This window comes from Carassius gibelio, chromosome A19, assembly GCF_023724105.1.
Source record: "Carassius gibelio isolate Cgi1373 ecotype wild population from Czech Republic chromosome A19, carGib1.2-hapl.c, whole genome shotgun sequence".
Classification (NCBI taxonomy): domain Eukaryota; kingdom Metazoa; phylum Chordata; class Actinopteri; order Cypriniformes; family Cyprinidae; genus Carassius; species Carassius gibelio.
The window spans coordinates 9132435-9159879 of record NC_068389.1 but is presented as its reverse complement, the minus strand read 5'-3'; the positions used below and the strand labels follow the sequence as shown (position 1 = coordinate 9159879).

The 27445-nt window shown below is 37.4% G+C and overlaps 2 protein-coding genes across 2 annotated transcripts in view; both read left to right on the top strand.

The window, feature by feature from the left end:
* Positions 1-10527, top strand: part of LOC127935091 (glucocorticoid-induced transcript 1 protein) — a 32287-nt gene extending 21760 nt beyond the window's left edge. The window contains exons 3-8 of the mRNA XM_052532690.1: positions 816-905; positions 2874-3011; positions 3112-3261; positions 3403-3613; positions 3766-3886; positions 6853-10527. Coding sequence (XP_052388650.1) covers positions 816-905; positions 2874-3011; positions 3112-3261; positions 3403-3613; positions 3766-3886; positions 6853-7138 — 996 coding nt within the window. The 3' untranslated portion in view covers positions 7139-10527. The remainder of the gene's footprint in view (positions 1-815; positions 906-2873; positions 3012-3111; positions 3262-3402; positions 3614-3765; positions 3887-6852) is intronic.
* Positions 10528-16376: 5849 nt separating this feature from the next.
* LOC127935092 (regulating synaptic membrane exocytosis protein 3-like) overlaps positions 16377-27445 on the top strand; it is a 77747-nt gene continuing 66678 nt past the window's right edge. Inside the window, exon 1 of the mRNA XM_052532691.1 lies at positions 16377-16614. The gene's annotated coding sequence lies outside the window, so the exon portion shown is untranslated. The remainder of the gene's footprint in view (positions 16615-27445) is intronic.

The following is a 27445-nucleotide window of genomic DNA, read 5'->3' as shown; positions in this document are numbered from 1 at the left end:
TATGGTAACTGAGTGTGTTGTTTTTGAAGGAATGTAGGTGACCGTTTATTGCAGGAACAATGCAGCCTTTGTGATCTTGGTGTGAAATAGTGGGTCAGGAGGAGGATGCATGGGAATGTGATTTATCAGTGTGTGTCAGTGTGTACTTAGCTACACTTACAGGACAAAAATCATCCCTAGAAGTTCATTAAATCTGACCAATCTTTCCTGTGGGACAGCCAAAGGTAAAAATATAGGAAGTATATAGGGTGTACAGTACTATTCAAAAGTTTGGGGTTAAAGATTTTTTTCTTTCTTTTAGATTTTTTCTATATAAATGCTTTTATTCAGTAAGGATACATTAAATAAATTGGATAGATTGATCAAAAGGGAGAGTAAAGACATTTCTAATGTTACAAAATATTTCTATTTTAAATAAATGCTGTTCTTTTTTGAACTTCAGAGAATCCTGAAAAAATCACTTTCCACAAAAAAATTAAGCAGCACAACTGTTATTATCAACATCAATATTAATAATCAGAAATGTTTCCTGAGTAGCAAACAACATATTATACTGATTTCTGAAGGATCACGTGACACTGAAGACTGGAGTAATGATGCTGAAAATACAGCTTTGCATCACAGGAATAAATGACAAACAAAAAGTCTCTAAACATTTAAACAGTAGTATACAGTATAATATATATTAAAATTTATTTTTAAGATATCAATAGTTTTTTTCTATTATTATTTTTATTATAAAAATATGAAGTTAGTCCGTATTATTTAGAATTAGCATCATATGAAAGTCGTATAAATGTGTGTTTGTGTTTCAGACTGCTGGATGTTGGAGTGCCGAGAGTGAAGAGAAAGGGAGCACACACCAGCGCTCGGCATCCTGGGGCAGCTCTGACCATCTTAAAGAGGTACACTTACACCCACGGCAGAAAACACACGCCCTTTTAACAGTGAAACACTATACAGAGTGTGTCTTGCGCACGCAGCTGTGTAGTTCTTCCCCTTGGGCTTGGAGAACAAGAAAGTGCAATCACACTAACAGCTATTAACAGAGCTCTCGCTGTCCTGAAAGTGATGATCTCATCGATGCAGCGGCTCATACGGGGGGAGGCGGTGAAAATAAAACCCGTTACCCAGCTCTGCGCGAGGCTAACAGTCACTGTGACCCATGCACCGCCGCTAAATATAACTTCCTGTGTGGCTTCAGACTTCCTGCGCTGTGTGGTGTGTTATTGCTAGTGCTAGCCGCAGCAGAGTTAGCCTTATCACAGGCGCTCAGTCCCACCCTGACGATTCAGGGAGCCACGAGATAAAACTATCTCCCCCTTTAACAATCCACTTCCCCTCTCTGCAACAAGCATTATCCCTCTCAGCCCAGTTTATGTCTTCCCTATCGCCTCCAGCCATTTTTGGGAGATTTTCCAAGAAAAGGCTGATCAGGCTTGCTTTCTTTCCGTGCATATAGGAAGTTTGTGTCCTCGGTTTCTACACTTTTATCCAGGTTCACATCAAGTGCTTCCACTTAGTGGCTTATAAGCCCTTGCACCTCTTAAGTGGATTTAGGTTGTGTATATTGACACACTTGGCTGGGATCTACAGGAGAGCATTTTCAGGATGAGCATATACTGTCACTTCAGATAAACACTTCTCTTTCCTCACTGAGCTTTGCAAACACAGCATTTGTTTCAGGATTGTGCTGCCTGGTTGATGTACAACAAGTCATTTGCAACTGATTTGAATGTCTTCACAGTTTCTAGATTGTAATGTAAACGGAGGTGTGCTGCCGCCTGTAGTTCAGTGCTCTATTACATTATCAAGACAAACATCCATGTGAAGAAAAAGCAATCAGCTAATTGTATTTTCAGTAGGAACGCATGAGTCTAGACTTGCTCTGTTGTCTTACCACAGTATGTACAGAGAGTAACGCAGATCAATCTCAAAGGTAAACATTGAGATCAAGCTAGTTGGAAAAGGCGGAGTGGGTCACGGTGAGACAGTGTTTGTTGTAAATTAAACAGAATTTGTCATGTCATTTGTTCTGGAATGAGTAATTATTGTAGTAATAGATCAGGAAATGCATTTGCCTTTTTTTAATCAGTGAGCCTTCTCACATGGCTGCCGGTTTTGTACTGACCCCTTGTGCCCATGCAGAGTTAAAGCAAGCACTCGGGTCAATTCAAGGTATTTTATTGTATTTTGTTTTTTTCTGTTTTTATTTAATCTATTTATCTTTTGTTGTTTCTTCTCTTTTCTTTTCTTTCTTTCTTTATTCTATTTTGTCTGCACTATATCATCTTAGGGGCAACTCTGATATTTAAGCTGCCCCTTTTATTTGTTTATTTTTTTAGGTTACTTTCTTTTTTCTTTTCTTTTTCTTTTCTTTTCTTTTTTACTTTTTTGTTTTATTTAGTAATTTTTTTCATTTATTTTTTTATGTATTTTATTTTATTTTGGCTGTGCCTTATATTAATTATATTGATTGTGGCATTTAACAAAACTGTGCCTTTAATTTTTATTTATTACTTTTATATGTTTTTTTTTTAAATATTATTATTTTTTTATTATTATTATTTACTTATTTAGTTTTTTTTTCCCAGTAATTTTTTTTATTTGATTTTTTTTCCAGTTGTTATTATTATTATAATTTTTGTATTCTTATTTTGGCATGTCATAAAGCACTCTGACATTTAGCACACCTTAAGGTCCCAGCTCCAATTCTGTACCTCTCTCTCTCTCTCTCCTAGCCATTGTCTCATTTATACAAGCATATGTGGATTTATTTCCCTATAATAATATTTGATTTTACTTGTTTTGTTTGTATCTTTGTTGTTTCCTCTTCACTTTATAATGAATCTTTCTCTGGTTTTGTCTTTCAGATTGCTAAGCTCAGGCTCCAGCTGCAGCGCAGTAAGCAGGGTGGAGGCCGTCAGTGTCAGGACAGTAAAGAGCGTCTCTCCCCCCTCCCCTGCTGCAGCAGCGCCTCCATTACTGCCACTACCATCAGCACAGCTCCGGTCCGCACCCTCACACACATTACCTCAGTGTATGCACTAAATACATCCAGCTGATTCTGTGCGGTTATAAATTATGAGTTGATGTCGTCTCCATGTTCAGTCGTCCATGTCGAAGCCAGCACAGATGCCACTGGCCAACATCACAGTGCCAAAGCCCTCCATCTCCAGGGTTCCCAGCAGCATGGAGGGCATCAACCACGAGCTGGAGAAAGTCTTCATCAAAGACAACGGAGAGAAAGAGGAGCTCAAGGTACACACACACACACTCCTAAAGACATACTGTAATCAGTAGTAGAAGTAACATGTTGAAATGCATGCATGTTGCTGTATTTTATTCTACTGTTGTCCATAAAGCTTGGTTGTTCAAAGTCTCTCTCTGACTGGCTCTCAGTCGCTGGAGGTTCCTGACGGGCGGCGGGCTCCGTTTCCTCCTCAGCAGCGCAGCAGCAGCAGTCGCGGTGTAGACACTCAGACGTCATCAGTGCCTGGACGCTCCAGCAGCTGCTCCAGCCTGTCGCCCTGCCTCTCGCCCGCGTGCCCGCCCCGCTCACACGACGGCAGCCCGTACTCCACCGACGAGATGCTGGACGACAGAGACAAAGGTCAGACCTACACTCTGGTGGTCAAGGCTGACTGCCAGCCGAGAAGCAGTTTCAAGTTCATATCATATGCCTATATTTTGTAGTATTATATCAAGAGAGGTGTCTGATATTAATCTAGAGATTAATTGGATATTTGTAATTCTGTCCCGCAGACAGCGGCAGCAGTTCCCCCCTGCCTAAATTCGCCTCGTCCCCGAAACCCAACAACAGCTACATGTTCAAACGGGAGCCTCCAGAGGGCTGCGAGAAGATCAAAGTGTTTGAGGAAATGACGTGAGTGGAGCTGGATTTCTCTAGTGAGCCTCAGATAGCACATGTAAACATCAGAGAAGCGTAGAAGAAAATATGGCACATAAAATATGCTGTTTAAATTTAAAAAAAAATTAAGGGTGGCAGATACACACACACACAGATCTTAACTTTACATTACATCATCAGGCCAGTGTTTAATTTCTTTATTTGCCCTTTATATATATCTATATGTACAGTACAGGCCAAAAGTTTGCAAACATTACTATTTTTAAGGGCTGAAACGATTCCTCGAGTAATCTCACGTCAGGTTCTTTCGCAATGATTTTTTTTTTAATGTGACAACGCGTTTACGTCACCCACAAAGCGGAAGGAGACACAAGCGCTGCGTCAGAAATCACATACTGCAAGGAGTCAGCAGTGTTTTGATTTGAGGGAAAACATAAAGAGAACGTTGTGGCGTATGTCCATTGCAAGATACAGCTGGCCTAACACAACTAGGGCTCTATGATTTCAGTGATGCAAAAAACGTGGAGGGAATCGCGGAATCCAGTCATAAAAACAGAATTTACAGTTTAAAGTTTAAATTTACAGTTTAAGGACGTGAACACATGAACAACGTCTCCAGCACTGCTCTGACAGTCACTTCATGAGCATTTGACTGTTTGATTTGAGTAAAACTAGTATCACATCACATCACATCACAATCACCCGTCAAAATAAGAGTCTGGTTAAAGGGGGGGGTGAAATGCTATTTCATGCATACTGAGTTTACACTGTTAAAGAGTTGGATTCCCATGCTAAACATGGACATGGTTTCAAAAATTAAGTTGTACGTTTCCGGTTTGTCACAAGTTTCAGAAAGTTTTTCTCGAGTATGGGTCTGTGTGACGTTAGATGGAGCGGAATTTCCTTATGGGTCCTAAGGGCACTTAGGACAACCCTGCACAGATTACCAAAAAAATAAAAATAAAACAGCATTAAAGCTGCAGTCGGTATCTTTTGACGCTCTAGCGGTTAATAAACAGAACTGCTTGCGTCTTGCGGAAGAACATCATAGCCGGAACTACTTCTCTCTGTTTATGTCTATGAAGAATCACAAAGGTACTGGGTTACTCCGCCGCGGTACCCCCGAAGCAATCTAAAATAGTCAGAATATAAACACATATTATAGGTGCACCCTAGTGATTCAGGACAAGCTAAAAACACGGTTTGGAAAATGGATTCATGGTGTACTCGCTTATTATAAACATTTTTCTACATTTTGAGCACAAACAAAGTTACGGACCGCAGCTCTGATTGGTTGTTTTTTACCGGGAGCGATGGAGTTTCTGCAAATGGCAATAGGACACTGGGAGGAGCCAGAGGAGCTTGATTTTTTACACAGATTATCTGTCTCATATTCTACTGTCAGGACATAATGACAGGTTTAACAAATATGTAAAAAATATTTTTTTACAAAAGTTCCCTACAGCACCTTTAATGGACCAGTGGATGTAAATCCCCTTTGTTTACCAAAAAGTTAAGTTAATTTTCAATAATTAAAAGATAAATTAAATTAATGTTTTATGTGTTTAAGGTTTAATGTGCATCTCAGAAAATGCTTTATTTAAAACCTCAACTGAATGGCACTTAAATGCACTTAATTCATCTGTCAACTTTATTGTCATTGTTCACAGTACAAGTACAGACAGAGAAAAATGGGTAATAATTAAATGTTTATTTTTGATGTATGCATTCTATCCATTTTAAAAAATAAAAATAAAACATTTCTAAAAAAGGAAACTTGGCTGTTCATTTTAAGAGACCCAGAAGTCTTATTTTCTCTTGCATAATTAATATTACACTTTAATTAAGCAAAAACTATTTTTATCCGATTACTCGATTAATCGATGGAATTTTTGATAGAATACTCGATTACTAAAATATTCGATAGCTACAGCCCTACTATTTTTAATGTTTTTGAAAGATGTTTCTTCTGCTCATCAAGCCTGCATTTATTTGATCAAAAATACAGAAAAAAACATTAATACTGTGAAATATTATTACAACTTAAAATAATAGTTTTCTATTTGAATATACTTAAAAAAAAATTATTCCTGTGATGCAAAGCTGAAATTTCAGCATCATTACTCCAGCCTTCAGTGTCACATGTAACATCCAGTCACATGTAACAACATTCACATGTTCTGAAAAAATATTAAGCAGCAGAACTGTTTCCAACTTTGATAATGAATCATCATATAAGAATGATTTCTAAAGGATCATGTGATAATGATCCTAAAAATTCAGCTTGGCTTCAGAGAAATAAATGATAATTTAAAGTATAATCAATTTAAAAACAATTATTTTAAATTGTAATAATATATCACAATAATACTGTTTTTTCTGTATTTTTGATCAAATAAATGCAGGCTTGATGAGCAGAAGAAACTTCTTTCAAAGACATTAAAAATAGCAATGTTTCCAAACTTTTGGTCTGTACTGTGTGTATATATATATATATATGTGTGTGTGTGTGTGTGTATGAAGACATTAAAGAGAGTAAAGCAATGCTTTTAATTATATTCAATTACAATTATATTAACCCTCTATTGCTCCTCTGAGATTTTACTATACATGGTCAGAAATGATCACCATTGGAAATGAATAGGAAATACACACCAAAACATTTTTTTGGGGTACAATCTACAAATAACCTAAAGTACAGAAAAAAAGCACACAGCAATCAAGGGTTAAAATACTAAAACATCAAGAGTGCAAACAGGCATAATTTTGACCACCTAAGTGTACAAGTGTGACTTGAAAGTTAGGACCACCAGTGAATTAAATAATTCACAGCAACAGTGTTCAATAAAACACAAATATCCATATTTGGCAAGCACAAAACCACTTCAAGGGTTTCCCCTTGAACACTGAGCTGTGGGACACGCTGTGAACATTAGTGTCCCATTTGGAACTTTCTCCTAAATCGCTTTCCTCTTTCATAGGTCCAAACAGTCAGCCACCCTCCCCCTTTTCTCCTGCCCTGACAAAAACAAGGTCAACTTCATCCCCACGGGCTCTGCGTTCTGCCCTGTCAAGCTCCCGGGATCCCTCCTCCAGCCGAAAGAGGAAAGCCAGGCCGGCCCCAGCGGCTCACACCACCACCACCATCACATGGCCACTCAGGTCTCCACCAGCACGAGCACAGACGACCCTCCCGAATCTCCCTCTCAACAGCAGGAGGCGCCCTCAGAATCGGCCTCCCAGCCTCAGAACTTTGAAGTCAGCTAAACGCGGCAGAGCTGGTCTCGGTCGCGCCGCTCCGCTCCGCTCCTGTGTAGAGGACCGTCCGTTCCCCGCCCCCAAACTTCCTCTTCTCTCTCTGATGGACCCCACCTTTGTGCTGAATCCTTACTATCTGCATGGCATAGCAACTGTGGCCCGAACGAGAATCACAAACGCAGCCGAGGGGTTCGAGTATGTGGCAATGCCATGCTTCGGTGTCTGGATGGGAACGGCGTCTGAAGGATGCGTTTTGGGAGAAGGACCTTTAGAATATGCATATCAAAAATTCAAATGGCTTCACTGTTATCTCGATAAATGAGTGAGCGTCTCACATTAAAATCATATTCATTAAATTAGCCTATCGATAAGTCCAGCTACATTCCAGAAATTCCCATTTTGATTTTTTAGTGTAAGATGTGGATGCGTTCGCAGGTAGTTTTCCATCTGATTGGATTCCGTGTTGCAACGGCACAGCTGTTTTCAAACGCAGCTTTGCTTTCCTTTGCTTAAAATTTAAGCAAAGTGGCTTTTGTATGAGCACTATAATCAGCGCAAAGCGAGGGGTCGCCTTCGAAAACACCGCCGATTTACAAGGAGAAAGACGACTGATGCTTTCAGGAAGGTCTTAATAGTGTCAGGGCATGCATTTAAAACTGATCGTATGTTTAACATTAAATGATGTGTCGTGTTCTCTTTCAACATCCACAGTACGAATAAGCTCTCTCTCTATCGATATATCTATATATGAGAAATCTATATATAAAGAAGTAAGCTTGTATGAATTTAAAACCGTGTATTGCTGTGTTATGTACATTATGGGAAATGAGCTGCACTCCACGGGTTGACGACTGTCCAGGTTTCCTACCTTCTGACCATGATGCAGAAAGAGAAAAACACAGAAATAGTACTAAAGGTTTTGTTTTCACACCTTGAGGCACGGTGTCGGCCTGCGGCCTCGCTTCGGGTGCATCACACACGGTTTAAACTCAGGTAAAACTCCCATTCAGATCCGTCCCATCACATTCCATGTGGAGAGGATTGGGTCGGACACACTGTGTGTTGAAAACATTAGACAACCCTCATGAGTCAGACGTGCGTCATCACTGTCACTATATGACATGCATTCAAATTTAATAAAGACAAACAACAGCCCAGATCACAGGTTCGAGGAGATGCATTTTCTAGTGGCATGTCAAAAAAAAAACTTATTTATTAAATGAAATCCTATTTATTTACACCTATTACTTTTAAACATTTAATTTCTTCATTTTATACGTATTATTGTGACATTGCAACTTTATTCTCAAAATCTTCTCAATTTTTTTTTTACTTTAACATGCTACTAGGACATGCTACTGGGGATGCGTCTAAAATAAAAGGAAGAAATGTCTTGCTAAAATAAAGAAAAAAAAAACATTGTTTTGTGTAATGGAATGAAGGGTATTTTTAAGGCCATTAAAATAGCCTCTTTTTTGGCATTGTGACATTTTCTTAATGAATTGTACCGTATTTTTCGGACTATAAGTCGCACCTGAGTATAAGTCGCATCAGTCCAAAAATACATCACGATGAGGAAAAAAACATATATAAGTCGCACTGGACTATAAGTCGCATTTATTTAGAACCAAGAGAAAACATTTATTTATTTAGAACCCTCTCGCAACTGGAGACGGTAATGTTTTCTCTTGGATCATGTCTCTTAGTTAATTTCTCTCGGTTCATGTCAAATTAATTTTGATAAGTTGCACCTGACTATAAGTCGCAGGACCAGCCAAACTATGAAAAAAAGTGTGACTTATAGTCCGGAAAATACGGTAATTGTATTACATGACATTAATTCATTAAAATCATTGTAAATTAAAATAATTTTAACAAATGCACTAAATGCACAACGTATATATGATTAATAAACAAAAAAGTCATACTACATAATATTTTCCACATTATGGTATTGTAAATTTGAGGATTCATGAACTTAATCATCAAAAATGTCGCAATGCAAAATGTCGAACTGGCGTAAAACACTGTCAAAATGATCGCTGTGATAATTAGCTATCACAAATTAAAATTCAACAGAATCAGTCATTTCAACTTACATAAGTGTATTGTGCTTGACGTACAACTATAAGTTGAGTTAACCAGTTATATAGATATTTGTTAATTTAATATAATAAGCTGTTAGAACTAGCAGCATTTTTATATAGTGAACCAATCTTTATTTTATTTGAACCTAATTTGGGAGGAAATATGAAATTGACCGCTTTTATGAGATTCACCTAAAAGCATGGTTTTATACAAGCAGGACATATCTCGGTCATAAAACACCATGCCTCAAATATATAAATCAATCTGCCCAAAGAGAGTGTATCCGTTCACATTACCATACATGTTTATATGTACGTTGGCTGTTGTGGCGAAAAAAGCATGCATTCATGATTTCACTGATTATGAATAACAATAATCAACTTTTTGTCCAAATGACAGGCAAGCATGATTTGGCAAAAATATTGATTTATTCATCTCATGAGATCAACCATTGGCACCCAACATAATAATACATGATTAATATAAAAAGGCTTTAAAAGTAACAATGCTACCTTTTATACTGCACCTTATATCGAAAGACCAAGTAGTTAAGTCAAAGATGAAGCTGGTTTTGGTAAGTGAAGGGTTTGCAATAATCATACTCTTTTGTTTTAAATGCTTGAATATCTGCACCATTTCGTTTCCATTCCATGCATGTGTGATTCTGGAGCCGAATCGGCACACAGCCCTAGCCATCGACTGCTATCTAAACCAGCACTGCAGTGTAAGAGCACATTGCTGGCCATCGCGGGAGATGTGTTTGAAGATCAGGTGAATATGTCAGGCTGACCTGCTGTCTGTTCACATGGCAATAAAGCATTGTGTTGTTGTGACTGTACAAACCAGATGTGTGCGTGAATGGAGGATGTCATTTGATTTGAAGGGGGAAAATATTGACGAAAGAACAAAACTGTTTTGGAAGCATATCATGCTGGGTTGCTTCAACCCAACTTTGGGTCAAATATTGACTAACCCCGCCTTTGGTTTAAACATTTCATAAAAAAAAAAAAAAAGCCTGGGTTGGTCCATATTTGACCCAAAGTTGGATTGAAACAATCCATCATTTTTTAGAGTGTGATAACTCTTTGCCAGTTCTCACGTCAAGAAAATGATTTTAAAACCTTGTTGCTTGAATTGTTTTTCTGTGGCACAGGCTGCTGAGTTTGCATACGGTTATAGGCACACTGTCCATGTTTGGTGACTGTATAGAAATAACAGTATCAAAAGCCACACTTTCTTCAACTTTTAGCCTCAGGCGGCTAATTGGAACCTTGTGTTTTATTTAAATTAAATAAACATTATAATTAAAATCCAGTCTCCTCACCATCTTTCCACTTACTGCTTCTAGTTTATGATTCCTAAATACTATTTCTTTATTTACTTTTAAAGCAAATTCTTTTTTTTTGGGACCTTTTGAAATCCCAAATGATGCCTAAAAGATGTTGTGCACCCAAGAAATTAACATTTTAGTTAAAGGTCATGGTCAAAAAGGTCTGTTGTCAGTGGAATAGAATGCAACAGTTGGATTCCAAAAGGAAAAACAAGAATTCATATTCTTCAAAGGGACATTCTATTTATCAAATTTGGTCAATAACTTAAAAGGGGGGACATCAGATGTCCATTTTGATTCTTTAGGGTCTTCATTAAATTTCTTAAACATACTTTGGTTAAAATTCCTCAGTGGTCGTGTAAAACAACACCCTTTTTATTTGTCAAAAACAGCTCTGCTCACAGCGACCTGTTTCGGTGCATGTTTCTTTAAATGATAATGAGCAGCTGCTCACCCCGCCTCTCTCTTCCATTCTGTGTGTATTCAGTGGCACATTACCATCAACAACTAAAGTAATCCACTGCCTCCTCAGTAGATCTGATGTCAAGAGAAATTGAAGGCTCACATTCCTTCCTGAATCCAAACCTCCTGCATTGCTTACAAGACGCTGTTGTCAGCTGCTTGAGCGTGGAGCACATAGCGGACAGTAGCTGAGGGCGGAGATATGCTAATATGAGACAGTCCATCAGCTGTCGTGGGCGGGGCCTAAGCAGAGGCTTAATTATTGAGACTGTTTAGGTTTCTGGGAATTAAAAAAAAAGGAGTGAATGGATTTTTATCATTGTGGAGTGGTTGTGTTCACACACTGCTAAGACACATTTATATGCAAACACCAAAATTGAATTTTGCCAATACAGACAGATCTTAAAACCTATAAAGACAGATCTACCCGGAGATCCAAAGTTTTGTTGAAGCCACCAGTTCATGTTATTTCAACCCCTTTTTTATAATTAGTCAGAATTTGTTAATAACAGCAGAATTTGTTTAATTGACAGGCGATCTGATCAGTCATAAAGCTGAATCTGCCAGCTGGTGGACTTGAACTTGAATTCAAGTCTTTCCGCAGGTGAAACAAGATACTTTCAGCAATCATTAAAGAGCCGCAAAACAGTATGTATTGTTTAAATTTCCCACACAAAATGACAAAATGTGAAATCTGACACTTTCATTACAGAACAAACCTGCTGTCTTATCTCTCGCCGTGTTACTCCGCAAAGTATTTTTCACGGCATGAGAGGACCATGGCTTGTCAAACATAGCAACAGTAACGCAGGGGGGCGGGTCTTTACGAAGGATAAGTCCGTGCAGAAAAAACTACATTACCCATGATTCTGCGGAAACTCTCCACCAATCAGAGAGCTGCAGCAGCAAATCACACCAAAAGAGCTTGAAGTGAACTCTTCCTTTAAGCACTGGAAATGACATAATCGATATGGTCTCCCTACGCTGTCAAAATGCTTAAATATACTTAAAATGTATTGTTTTTATGCATTATCATCTACTTTAAATCAATAGTTTTATTTTACTCCACCAAGTTTTTTGATTCAATAATGCCAATCACAATGCAGATTTCACACACACTCTTAAGCCTTTGTCTTTTTGTCAGATTTTCAAATACTTTTTTGCTTAGAATTAATCAAAGTTTGTAATGTTGTGATTCTGTTGGTCAACATGGAGTATTTGTATGACCAACTTGAACTCGATGCAAAATCTGAGTGAGTTAATGGGTTTAAAAAAATACAATAAAAAAGGTGGTTTATATGAATCGTGTACTCTGTGCACTTAACAATAAAGGTTCCAATGGGTTTTTGTGCAGGGATGCTATAAAAGAAACATTTTGGGTTCACCAAAGAATCTTTCAGTATACAGTTTAAAATAAAATGTTTTAGTTTAAATATTTTTAACCATCTACCCTTTTTACTATAAACCCTTTTCCACTATACAAAAAAAAAAAAAATAACATTCTGTAAATTAGAAATATTTAATGGATACTAAAGTTCCTTCAAAGAACCTTCATTTTTAAAAGTGTATTCCAAGTTGCTTGAAGTCACACAATAAACAGATCAAAATATAACTCATTATCGACCGAAAGATCATCAGATCAGAAGATTATAAATGTTTTCCAAATATCTTCTTTTATGTTCCTCAGAAGAACGAAAGTAAAACAGGTATGGAAAAACACGAGGGTGAGTATACAATGACAGATCTTTCATTTTTGGGCAAACTATTTCTTTAAAGAGGCGAAGTTACTAACTGTTTCTATGACTTAAAGGTAAAAGCAGGTTTGATGAAGAGGGTGGAGGAAGTTCAGCTGTCGGGGTTCAGAGTTCTGAGGGCTTTCAAAGGCATACAGCTCACTTTCTCTGCAAGACAAATTCTTCACAGCTTCTGGGTCTGTTTGACTTCAGAGGACACTTGAAGATGTAACTCTGCACGTCAGAAGCTCTTGCTGACTGTGTGAAGGGAACAGACTGTGATGAGAACAAACTGATCACACATATTGTGGGGAACCTTTTTCCATTATAGGAAGAGTTTTTTCCATTATAGGGTTTTGTAAAAGCTTTGACATTTGCATATACAGCAGACACTTTTATCCAGAGTGACTACAGCTAAGGAATACAACAAACAAGATGTACGAAAACAGACTTGAACAGTCATAGAGACTGCATTAGGAGAGTACATTTAGAGATTAAGTGCTATAAAAAAAAAAAAAAAAAAGAAGTTCTCACATTAGAAATTTTTGCTTGACAAATGTTATAATGTTAAATTGAGCATACTAGATTAAATTATTTAGATCTGAACCCATTACATAGGAAGGAACTAAACTAAATTGCATGCTTAATATTTTCTCAGTTAAAATATGTAAAGGTAATTAACCCAAGGTTTTTTTTTTTTTTTTGAGTATATTGCACTCAAATCAGCAGAAGTTGATTTTCCAATAAAACATCTGACTAAAATATATTTACGTTTATTCAGAAACTATACATTATATTAACAATATATTGGCAGTAAAGACATTTAAAATACGCAGCACTGTTTTCAGCATTGATAATAATAATAGTAATATAATAAATGTTTCTTGAGCAGGAAATCGAAATATTAGAGTGATTCCTGAAGGATCATGTGACACTGAAGACTGGAGCAATGATGCTGAAAGTTCAGCTTTGATAACAGAAATAAATTACTTTGTAATATATATTTAAATAGAAAACAGTTATTTGAAATTGTAATAATATATTACTGTTTCTTTTGTTTTTTTTGATCAAATAAATATAACCTGTGTGTGTGTGTCTGTGTGTCTGCGTGTGTGCGTGTGTGTGTGTGTGTGTGTGTGTGTGTGTGTGTGTGTGTGTGCGTGCGTGCGTGTGTGTGTGTGTGTGTGTGTGTGTGTGTGTTTACAGCAGAGGGCACTGTTTCACGAAAACCAGATTAACCGCGACGAAAGAGGCGATTTGGCTGTGATGAGCTCGAATGTGAACAAAGATGCTGTGTTAGTGTATATTGAATCTGCTCCTGTCATCTTATAATTGCTGTATTGATTGTGTGTAGGAGGTAGGCTATATGTATCGTCTGGCTCAGAGGTCTCACTGTACTGCAGTTTAAGATGAACTGCTCTGAATGGGGGTGAATTTTAGCCGACCTCACGTTTATGCTGCAGATGCTACAGTCATGTCTATTCATTTCAGCAACATTTACCACCAACAAACTACATACATGTAGTCATAAGTCTTACCAGCAAACACTGTGTGAGTTTGCCTATAGCACAGTCAATTATCAGTATCAAAATATGGATAATTCATTTGTTAAAGGTGCAAAATATTTTCACCTACATTCAAAATGAAGTCTGTGCAGACATTTATTTTGAATCATGTTACAATATATTCAAACAGGTTTGCCTGGCGTACTGGAAACATTTATATATCATAACACATTTTAATGCCACTCAGTTCTGGTTAGTTCTCAAAAAAAAAAAAAAAAAAATAAATAATAATAATAATAAATATATATATATATATATATATATATATATATATATATATATATATATATATATATTTAAAAAAATCAAACCAAGCAAAACAAATGCAAATCTAGGTAAGGATAAACAAAACAAAATGCTTTTGTTTACATCATGTGAAAGCAAATCAATCAATCTGATTTCTCGCAACAGATTTCTCAAAAACAAAACAAAGCAAAACAAAAGCCTTGTTGACATCATTCTGATTTCTCAAGAACAAAACAAAACCACTTCAACTCAGGTGAAGCAAAACCGAAACAATATTTACAGCACAAAAACAACACTTATGTTCAAAGCATTCTGATTTCTCAAGAGCAAAATAAAGTAAGACAAAACATTCGTTCACAGCATTCAGATTTATTTAAAAAACAAACTAAAAACAAAAAAAACTAAAAAGAAAAAAAAAAAACTACATTTTGTTGACAGTATTCTGATTTCCAATTATCTGATTTCTCATAATCTGAAAACTCAAAACAATTTTTTTTCACAGCATTCTGATTTGTTATGATCTTTTATTTTTTTTTTAATTAAACAAACAAAACAGAATGTTTAAGAAGACAAAAACATGAAACAGTTATGAACGGTGCAAAACCACACAGCCCCACAATTATAACATGAATTTCATCATGATACAACCAGATGCCCCCCGTTAAAGAGGGTCTGCAACAAGGAAATGATCACTGTTTCCTACCTAATCCTATTTCCATAAACAGACCTAGCAACTGGTATTCTGGTAAGACCTCATCAGGGATCATTAATACAGCACACTATGCAAACATCACAAAGAAAACTATTTATAATGTTATAACTATTGTTCTTGTAGTAAACATGCAATATGTCTAGATGTCCCCATGACTGGCATTGCTGATAACAATGATAACACTAATATTTGCACTACACATGCTAATTATAACAGTATAAACTTGAGGAATTGATCAGATGTTCCTTGAACTACCACTTCCAACACACAATAAAAACCTGCATAGTCTGCTTCAGAATGCTTCTTTTCCTCAATGTTGACCTCTGTTATAGTAAAACTATCAGTAACCGAAACTATTTCTTAAATCCAGGATCATAAATATGGGTTTCCATTCCTACTTTGCAGCATTTATTACTGGAAAAGTTTATCCATCTTTATGGTATTTGGGTTTATTATTTTTCCAGACGATGCAAAAAAATATATATAATAATACACAGTTTTTTCCAAGTATGTTTTAAGGGATGGTACAAGTCAGATTGCTGGTCTATGAGTGGGTGTGAGGTCAATGTATGTGACCCTAGCTCGCAGGATAAACATTAGGAACGTTCTCCCACTCACACAGCGATAACACTGGCTTCAGCAATGATTTCTCATGTCCAGGGGCAAAAATGGCTGTTGCTTTAATTCACTTTGGCAGGTTCGAGTCTGGACCTCCATTAATCCAATAGTACTCACTTTCCAGGTGACTATCACAGCCTTGTCAGGTCATTTAGATCCTCATAATTCATAAACCTCTTAATCCAAGTGAGGTGAGACCTTTAGGCAATCTTTATGCTTCTGAATCAGGACTATGCACGTTCCCATTTTCAGGAGAAACAAGCCTGAAGAAGACAGTGAACAAGAGCACTGTAATTGTGTGTCTGGCCAGGATCAATATGCTGATGTTGATGAGAATAAGTTCATTACGCGTCCTAATAAGCGTTCGTGGTTATGCAGCGTAATTCGCGCCACCAGGGGACTGGATGGCGATGAGACCGTTTTTATCCGGTCTCATCGCCGCTAGCACGTCTCCATGGTTACACACCTGCCCCGATAGGGCCCAATGGATCAGGTGTGTAAGCATCGAGACGCGCGCGCTGTGAGGAGGCTGGACCAGGAGCGCGCTGCTCGCTCGCTCATCCGTCAGTCGCTCCGTCGCGCTCTTCTGTGCATGCAACTCCGTCCAGACACCGGCACGCGAACATCAAAGAAACCCAAACAATGACATTATCTGTAACGACACGACAGAAACACAGCATTATCTGACCGACCGAACCGATCACGAACCTCTTTCTGCTCGCTGTTTGCCGGTAAGTGTTTGGCTAGATTCGCGCGCGCAGATGACATGATAAATTGAATTATTATTATAGGGGCAAAGCTGCATTTAAAAGACAACGAGTGCAACGTTGTCAGCGTTTATGCATGAATCGTTTATGTTTTGTTTGAATACATTTGTTAATGCAAATTGAATTTGATGAGGCATTCTGTGCATTGCATGAATGTTGCAAAACCTCTCGTGCTGCATTTATTTTCACTCCTGCATCTGTGGTCTATTTCTATCATGCCTCTACTGTATGCCATTGTTTTTTATTTTTTTCTTCTTTTAATTTAAATGAGAACCGTTTTTTTTTTATCTGATTATGGGTATGTTTCCCTCCACTGCATACTTTAAAATGCGACTTTCTAGAAGAAAAATATGGTGTCCAATACCAGTTAATAAGGAGCAATTTGTGTTAAATGGAGCATTGAAAACCTTGCATTAACCTTCCATTCGTAATATCTTTATTCCCACCAGTAAAATACATTATTCAGTGTTTATGCTTTATAGATGTTTATGGACATTACTGTCTTTTAGTGGCTGAATGTAGATCTTCTGAATGAATTAAGATCTTAATGCAAGGTTTTCAATGCACTGTTTAACACAAACGGTTCCTTGTTCACTGATTTTGAACATATATTTTATATATATATTTTATATTTATATATTTTCAGACATAAAGTGTTTATGTATAGATGTTTAAAGACATCTACTCTGGAGCAGTGATCCCTGTCAGACACGTTTGAGTCGATACGTTAAATCCATAAAGTGCCTGAAGGCCGTAAGGGTGGGAAAAAACCCTTCACTGATTTAAGTACGTCGACTCGTCCATTTGAGAGAGCTATGGGACGACAGTAAAAGATCCGATTTGGAGGTCTGTTCACAGCTGCCAGACTATTTGGAGCCTACTCACTGATGTTTGTCAAAGGCCATGTTGAGTCGGGTTTAACAGGATGGCCATAGATTAGAATAGGCTTTTCCTATTCCTTCAATATATCCAACACTGTGAAGTGCCACTGGAATACCGTGGTAAAGCCAGGTACAAGCCCAGCAGGATGCAGCATGTAGGAATTGTTGTGGATCTTTTAGTGAAGTCAGAGATCTGATGTTAGTTTTTGTTGTTCTGATCCATATTTCAAGTAGCTGCACATATTTGTTATGTTTTGTTGGGCGCAGGAGGTGAAAATAACGAAACCAAGTATATAATGCATCACATACAACAGCTAGAGACAAGCATTCTGTCTTGAAGGAACACTTGGCTTTTTCTCAACCTTTAGGATCAGGTAGAGTGTAAAATGGACCATTTGTTTTCGTTTGGTGCTCCAGGGCTCAGATTCTGTGCTTCTTATATCAGGTTATACTTATTTGTGCACTGGGCTTGGATGCAAGCAGCCTCCTGATGGCAGTAAATCTGTGATTTAGCATTTTTGTTGAGCTCGGTTCAGAGATGTGCTGATTGGATTGTGTGGTACTTTCTGAAGCTGTACTTCTGTGGCGTTTAGCTGCCATCATGTGAAGTGTCTTTCTGTTCCTGTCAATGAGCTGCGAAGTTCAAATTCTGCTCGACTTCGTGAATGCACTTGTGCACTTGCAAATGCTATTGAGACATTTTACATTACATGTACAGTTTGGATATAGACTAGTAGTTACTTAAAAATGAGTATGCTTACAGACATAATTTAATAAATAGGTTACACTTTAGATTAAGAGTTTTTCTTTAATAAACTTCTTATTGATGGTAAGTAAGGAAGTTGTTGTAGTAGCTATGTTTAGGTTTAGGGTTCAGTTAAGGGATCAAAAATTTGGTGATGGCATTAACATGTGCTTTGTAAGTACTAATAAACAACCAATATGCGACCAATATGCATGCTAATAATCCATATTGTTATAAATGTCTTTACAGTCAATTGAATACATCCTTGCTTAATAAATTATTAATTTCTTAATAAACTTCCACAATGCTGCCACTAGGGGTGCTATAGCAGGTATTAGTGTGAACGTCATCAAAGGTCATGAGTTTAAAGAGAATCTTGCTCATACTGTAAATATATTCAGTGATAGCTACGTGAATAATAACATATTCGTTAAATGGCAAATAATTTTTAAATGTAACTCTTGAACACCCCCATGAGTGCTGAGTTTGTGGTTCAAGAACACGTTAAAGTCAACCTGAAATGGTGTTGGCAACTCATTATACCTCTGTGATGTGACGTATTTTTATGAAACAGGATATTGCTAAACAAGAATGTGTGGTGTCAACTGAAAGAGAGTAAACTTCATCACATGTACATGATATGTGTTGACCAAGCATTCATGCCTACATCTCATACTTGAATTAGGTATGTTTTTGTCCATACTGTTAATGCAGTTAACCTAATGTGACCTTTGAAATTTAGTTTGTAATATGTATGCACAAGACTCTTTGAATACAAATCATGCCTTTGTTTCCTTACTGTGAAAGGTGAACATGCCCCCATCTTTCTCCAATAATTGCAGCATCATAACGCTAACGCTAGCTCACAACCAAAGGGGACATTAAATATTCAGATCTACTCTGCGGTCGAGTGCTGAGTGCTGCTACACATTTTTTTTCTTGTCCACAACCCTCTCCAGCTCTCTATCATTTCTGGCTGGATTTAGAGGTACTTGATAATCAGTGACGTACAAGGTCTCCTATAATACAAAGAGAGTGTGAAAGTGAGAGTGTGAGAGACAGACGTGTGCAAATCAGTGTTGATCTGCTGTGTGCTAACATGAATCAATGTTCCCTGACCCTCCACACAAACTCACACTCACCTGAGAGAATACACTTCATCACCCACTGTGAAGAAAAGAGAAAATGAGATGAAGAATGGGGTGGGGGAAGAAAGTGAATACATTATTTACACACAAACAGTGTCATCTTGAAGGAGTAAAGGAGGACAATTAAAGCTATGGTTCACCTAGAAATGAAAATGTGCTGAAATTGTGCTCACCCTCAGGCAACCGAGATGAATCTGTTTCTTCATAGGAACCGATTTGGAGAAATTTAGCATTGCATCACTTGCTCACCAATGGATCCTTTGCAGTGAATGGGTGCCGTCAGAATGAGAGTCCAAACAGCTGATGAAAACATTACAAAAATCCTAACCCTAATCCACAGGACTCCAGTACATCAATTAATGTCTTCTTTTCACTTCACAAAACATTAATTGGTGGACTGGAAGTGGTGTGGATTAGGGTTAGGATTATTGTGGTGTTCTGACGGCACCCATTCACTGTCAAATAAAAGGAAATTAACAATGCATAATGCAAGATAAATAGAATACATGCTCATTAAGAAAAAAAAAAAACTATGTAAGCTACTATAATAAACAGAGAACATAGAGCTGCAAAAATACAGTTTATATGCAACTCCTACCCATTCTGTCCGATATCTGTGTCAGCACCATGGCTAAATAAGAAGCAAGAGATTTGGAAGAAGGCTGAGAAAGGAAGCAGTGAGGGAGGAGAGCAGGAACGTAGGATGACAGGGACAAGAAAAGAAACACGGAAGGACCATTCCATTGTGCTCATTCACACACATGCTGCTACAGACAAGATTGGGTTTTCATTTGCAATAAATGTCCTGAATCTCTAGTTTTTAATCTTTGTATTTCTGGAACTAATAGATTTAATATACAGTATTGTTCAAAATAATAGCAGTACAATGTGACTAACCAGAATAATCAAGGTTTTTAGTATATTTTTTATTGCTACGAGGCAAACAAGTTACCAGTAGGTTCAGTAGATTCTCAGAAAACAAACAAGACCCAGCATTCATGATATGCACGCTCTTAAGGCTGTGCAATTGGGCAATTAGTTGAAAGGGGTGTGTTCAAAAAAATAGCAGTGTCTACCTTTGACTGTACAAACTCAAAACTATTTTGTACAAACATTTTTTTTTTCTGGGATTTAGCAATCCTGTGAATCACTAAACTAATATTTAGTTGTATGACCACAGTTTTTTAAAACTGCTTGACATCTGTGTGGCATGGAGTCAACCAACTTGTGGCACCTCTCAGCTGTTATTCCACTCCATGATTCTTTAACAACATTCCACAATTCATTCACATTTCTTGGTTTTGCTTCAGAAACAGCATTTTTGATATCACCCCACAAGTTCTCAATTGGATCAAGGTCTGGAGATTGGGCTGGCCACTCCATAACATTAATTTTGTTGGTTTGGAACCAAGACTTTGCCCGTTTACTAGTGTGTTTTGGGTCATTGTCTTGTTGAAACAACCATTTCAAGGGCATGTCCTCTTCAGCATAGGGAAACATTACCTCTTCAAGTATTTTAACATATGCAAACTGATCCATGATCCCTGGTATGCGATAAATAGGCCCAACACCATAGTAGGAGAAACATGCCCATATCATGATTGCACCTCCATGCTTCACTGTCTTCACTGTGTACTGTGGCTTGAATTCAGAGTTTGGGGGTCGTCTCACAAACTGCCTGTGGCCCTTGGACCCAAAAAGAACAATTTTACTCTCATCAGTCCACAAAATGTTCCTCCATTTCTCTTTAGGCCAGTTGATGTGTTCTTTGGCAAATTGTAACCTCTTCTGCACATACCTTTTTTTTAACAGAGGGACTTTGCGGGGGATTCTTGAAAATAGATTAGCTTCAGACAGACGTCTTCTAACTGTCACAGTACTTACAGGTAACTCCAGACTGTCTTTGATCATCCTGGAGGTGATCATTGGCTGAGCCTTTGCCATTCTGGTTATTCTTCTATCCATTTTGATGGTTGTCTTCCGTTTTCTTCCACGTCTCTCTGGTTTTGCTCTCCATTTTAAGGCATTGGAGATCATTTTAGCTGAACAGCCTATCATTTTTTCCCCTCTCTAATCAACTTTTTAATCAAAGTACGCTGTTCTTCTGAACAATGTCTTGAACGACCCATTTTCCTCAGCTTTCAAATGCATGTTCAACAAGTGTTGGCTTCATCCTTAAATAGGGGCCACCTGATTCACACCTGTTTCTTCACAAAATTGATGACCTCAGTGATTGAATGCCACACTGCTATTTTTTTGAACACACCCCTTTCAACTAATTCAACTAATTGCCCAATTGCACAGCCTTAAGAGCGTGCATATCATGAATGCTGGGTCTCATTTGTTTTCTGAGAATCTACTGAACCTACTGGTAACTTGTTTGCCACGTAGCAATAAAAAAATATACGAAAAACCTTGATTATTCTGGTTAGTCACATTGTACTGCTATTATTTTGAACAATACTGTACGTACACGGCCTCTCTTTGCTCCCTCTTCATACTTTTCTTCCAAAACGCTGTGTCTTCAAGCGATCAAAGCTCTCTCTTTCATTGAAATCTGAGTGTTTTACCTAACCAGCCACAACTACGACAAGGGCCAACCAAGATTTTGTTGGTAGTTTATTTCATGTTGCACTGGGTGCAAAATGAAATAAATCTCAATGGAAACAGTTACCATTCTACTTAACTTAATTAATGCTACTAAAGTTAAATGTGATCAGTTCCAACTTGAAATCCAAGACTTCTAACCACAATGATGTTCAGTGACAGTCTGTTGTGTTTACAGGAATAGTTCACCCAAAAAGTGAACATTTTCTGAAAATGTCTCACCCTCAGGCCATCCAAAATGTAGATGAGTTTACTTCTTCATCAGAACAGATTTGTATAAATGTATCATTACATCACTTGCTCACCAGTGGATCCTCTGCAGTGAATGGGTGCCGCCACACCAATCCAGTCCATCAGTTAATGTCTTGTGAAGTGAAAAAAATTGTATGTTTGTAAGAAACAAATCCATAAAGATTTTTTTTTAATCTAAAATGAGTCCACTGTACATAATATTATCTCATCTGAAACAGTAGAGAAATATGCACAGATCAACCAATCAAACAGTCCAAATGATTTGAAGTTAAATTGCTTTAAAGGGATAGTTCCCCCCAAATCTGGTCATCATTTACTCACCCTCATGTTGTTCCAAACCAATAAGAGACATGAGCATTGGGGCTGTTTTGTGAAGAATGTTGGTAAACAAATAGTTGCCAGTAGCCATTGACTTCGATAGTAGGGAAAAATGCTAGGGATAAGGGAAAAGTCAACAGCTACGGCCAGAATAACTTTTTTTGTGTGTTCAACAGAAGAAAGAAACTCATCCAGGTTTGGAACAACTTGAGGATGAGTAAATGATGACATAATTTTCATTTTGGGTGAACCAACCCTTTAGTAATGGATTTGTCTATTACAAACATGTAGCTGCTGGAAGTCTTTCTGAGTGGAATAAAACTCAAAATAAGAAGAACTGAATTATTGACTGTTATTCATGATTCAGATATTCTGCAAACAAAAGTGCTCAGGAACTGGGTGGTTACAAAGGTAAAGCGAGCAGTATTTGACTGGTCATGTGATTACAATATGTCACATCCATGCAACAACCCTCTCCATGGAAATTAAAACAGAATTTATTTTGTAATCACATTTTTTTAAATATAGGCCTATTAATTTATTTACTGTGTAAAACTTTATAATAAGTGACAGTTTACTTAGTGCTCAGTTAAAGCCTTAATTGACTGAAATATTTCATGTCAGCATATTCAAAATGTTCAAATGGTGGTACAGAATTAGCAAGCACCCGGTGTCTTCTAGATTTTCAGTTCAAACTAGTCCTTTGATTCTCTCTCTCTCTCTCTCGCTCTCTCTCTCTCTCACACACACACACACACACACACACACACACTAATACACTAATGTTGTGTTAATGAAGAGAGTGTTATGGGCTGCTGTAGTCCAGGCCTTCTTTTAGCTGTGTGTATAAGTGAGCATGAGCGTGACTGTAGCATTACTCGTGCTGTGACACAGCATAGCTTTTATGATGAGAGACAGACAGCATGGAGAGGAGTGCGTGTTTGAGTTTGGTGTTCACACATCTACTATCTCTCTCTTCTCTCGCCCTCAAGTGTGATGTAGAAGCGACCTGGCCTGATATCACCGGCTGAGTGGGACTTGGAACACAGAATAAAACTTATTTTCCAAAAATACACAGACATAGAGAAAGAGACAGCAGAACAATCTTGACATTGATTGGGGTGGATGGTTTACCAAAATCTTATTCCATGCTATGATTTTATACCACGGTAACATTTTACAATACAGTTATTTTTGTCAGGAAATTCAACCCTGTGGTTTTTATAGTAAATAAACATGTGGTATTTTTGGATAATCAGATGAGTTCAGTTCTTGGTAAATTATAGCATTTTTGTTCTCCTTTGATTATTTTCCATTTTTATTTATAACTTGATGGACGTATAGCATGAATATTCAGTTGAGTCTCAGTGGAAGCACATCAAATGAATTCTGTATGAATGCAGCAAGTTGAGTCATTGCTTTCCAACCACAAATGTAAATAATATATATATATATATATATATTTTTTTTTTACAATAAGTCACATTCTGTATTACGACCTCCATGTTTCTTGGTTGCTCACAAATTTCTGTCCCTTTATATTCTAAATATTTGTGGTATAAACAGTAAACCAGAATACTGGTTGATACATTTCTACCATCTCATGATATTTACAGTATATTTAATACCATCTCGTGTTTTTGCAGTGATGCCATAGAAGAACACTTTCTAGGTCCTTTCAGTGAACAGTTCTTAAAAGAACCATTTTTTAAAATTATTTTAGAACCTTTTCCATTATAAAAACTTTTTAATGGAAACGTTCCATTGTTGTTGAAGGAACTGTAGACCAATGAGTAACCTTTATTTTTAATGAATAGTGTGTGTATAGTGTGCGCTAATGGCAAAATCTTTTTGGAGACACCTCCTTAAGCTGTCAAACCTAAAAACATATAATTAGTTTTCAATAAAATAAGCACCTTTTCATCCAGGGGACTGATTAATAACTGTAATTACATGTATCCATTGCCAAGAAACTGACGAGGCCAAAAGCAATTATGATTTCTACTCTATTAACTGTAATTTGATTAATTGGTTACTCATGTGCTCCACACTCACCCTGATGGTTCAGTGAAAAGCAGTTGGTAAGAATTCAATGACCACTTTACACTTTAACTAAAGATTCTCAAGAAATCACGATCTTCGTTTCTCCAGTGAGGACAGAAGTTTCTTGGTTTTAAACCAAGAGGAGCTCTGATGGCTGTGATTTTTGTCAATGTCATCCCAAAGAGGTCATATGATTAATCTTATCTCTCCAGCCCATAAAAAGAAGCGTAAGGAGATAATGTGTTGAGCACAGGTCCAAATTAAGAAATTTCTGTATAGAGAAGTGGGTTAACAGGCCAGTGATGTATGGGCCAACCCGTTTTCTCCAGTGACTAATGACGACCTCTTCACTTCTCTGAGATTTGGGCTCCTTTGCTGTGGTGAGAATGATTGAGTGTGTCTGGGGAGGGTCATCTTGGTGTTTGCTTCATTATTGAAATACTTCTTGGACCTTCTAAAAGACAGCGTTATGCTGAGGTCTACCTTGAGCTGGTTTCGGCACTAATTTCCGAGCTGGTTTTTGACATATTAGTGTTGGTCCAGCTGCAAAATTGCACATCACTGTAGTCACTCATATTTGGTCCATTTAAATACCATTTAATTATTTCTGTGCAACTTAAAAAGTAAAATAAGATGTAATGATTATCAATTCAACCATGCAATTGGATATCATATGGAAAACAATGACAAATATTAAGCCAGGTTATTGATTTTTTTTTTTTTTTGGAATACCATTATTAATTGATTGCAATAACGGAACTATGTTGTGAATGTGTATCTTTAAGCTGACATAAAGTTTGAACAATGAGTCAGTAAAAAGACTTTCATGAATCTAAAGTGTACTTCACAATCGGAGTCAGTTGAGTAATGCCCATGAATGGGTTCACAGTACAAAATCACATGTATGTCAACTTTCCCTAGCATCATGCTGATTAGATCTAATATTGTTAATATAAGGTGTTTAATATTAATATTATACTACAATTAAAAATATATATGTTTTAATAAAAATGTTAACCAATTTACAACCTTGCTAATTTATTAAACAAGTTCATGCAAAAATAAATTGTAAATATTTTAGAGCTTCTCTACAAAATGTATATATAGAATAGAAATGTTACAGTGTAGACTTACATATAACTTGTTTGTCTAGTATAGATATTAACATTCCACCTGTTGTGTAGGAACACATTCACTCCTCTAAAAACAGTAACGCTTAGGTTACTAAAGTAACCTTGCTTCCCTGAGATAAGGGAATGAGTGTTGCGTTAAACACTGTATAATTTGTCTCAGAGAGCCATTCTTCAGAATCTATTGACTGCTAGCGACAGTCATTGACTTGAGTTCCCTTTCAAACAGTCTCTCCTTTTGCATTAAACACTGATTGGGAATGCATCCAAAAGTGCCTTGTTATAAGCAAGTGCCGAACGTAGCTGCTCTGCGAGCCCTGCCCCGGAGCACCCGTACTGAGGGCTCATGTAGACATGAGCTAATATGTGTCAGCAGCCACAAAGCTGGGGACTACATAACATGACCTTCTGCACTCTTAGAGAGAATAAGGTAATTTATAAAAATTATAAAATCTGGTGAAGGTGGAAGGTGGGGACCAGCCAGCGGCCGCACAGATATCAAATCGATAGAAAATCCTCAGGATCAAGCCCAGGAGGTGGCAATTCCCCTAGTGGAATGGCCCCTTACTCCTATAGGACACTGTAAGCCCACTGTGGCATAAGCCAGGTTAATAGTGTCCACTACCCAGTGTCTGCTTCGTAACTGGCAGCCTTTAGTGTTAGGTTAGCTGCTCTGAGTGACAAAACTTGCAGAGCACTCCACATACTCTCTGAGCACGGTAAATTACCGTATTTTTCAGACTATAAGTCGCACCTGAGTACAAGTTGCATCAGTCCAAAAATACGTCATGATGAGGAAAAAAAAACATATGTCGCACTGGACTATAAGTCGCATTTATTTAGAACCAAGAGAAAATATTACCGTCTACAGCCGCGAGAAGGTGCTCTATGTTTTCAGTGGTAGACTACATGAGCACTGAGCAGTATATCGCGCCCTCTCGTGGCTGTAGACGGTAATGTTTTCTCTTGGTTCATTTCTCTTGGTTCATGTCAAATGAAGTTTGATAAATAAGTCGCACCTGACTTTAAGTCGCAGGACCAGCTAAACTATGAAAAAAAAATGCGACTTATAGTCCGGAAAATATGGTAGAGAGTGAAAGTTGTCTTCTGAGGCAAAGAGGTCCTTTATATTAACAAACATAGAGCATCATATTCAATGTTTACATGTCCTACTACTAGTTTTTAAAACCTATTTTAAAGTCCCAGCAACTGTATAGCTGTAAAACATTAAATATTTATCAATTATAACATCTATCCAATATATTCATACATATTATTTTTTAAATAGAGTCATTTTATAATAGAATAGATTCACTCAAGCACTTTTAGTCTAGATTTCTAATGGAGTCAGTCTAGTTTTGATTTGTGATAGTGTAGTATATTATACTGACTCTCAGCCTTTGACATTCCTATTTTGAGACCAGTAGGTATAAAGCTGAGACTATTTTTCTGCTTTTCTTTGTTGGCTACACATGGAACGGGGGCAAACTGGGCACTGGGTCTGGCACCAGCAGCATTGCCAGCGTGTCTGTGTAAAGTGGTATTTGTGATTGAGAGAGTACAGTGACCCACAAGTTCTTGCTCTATTAAGCCCTGTCAGGACACCGTAAATAAATTGAACTCTCTTCACTTGGTTCTAGTTGACCTCAAAAGTCAAGACTGTTTTTTCTG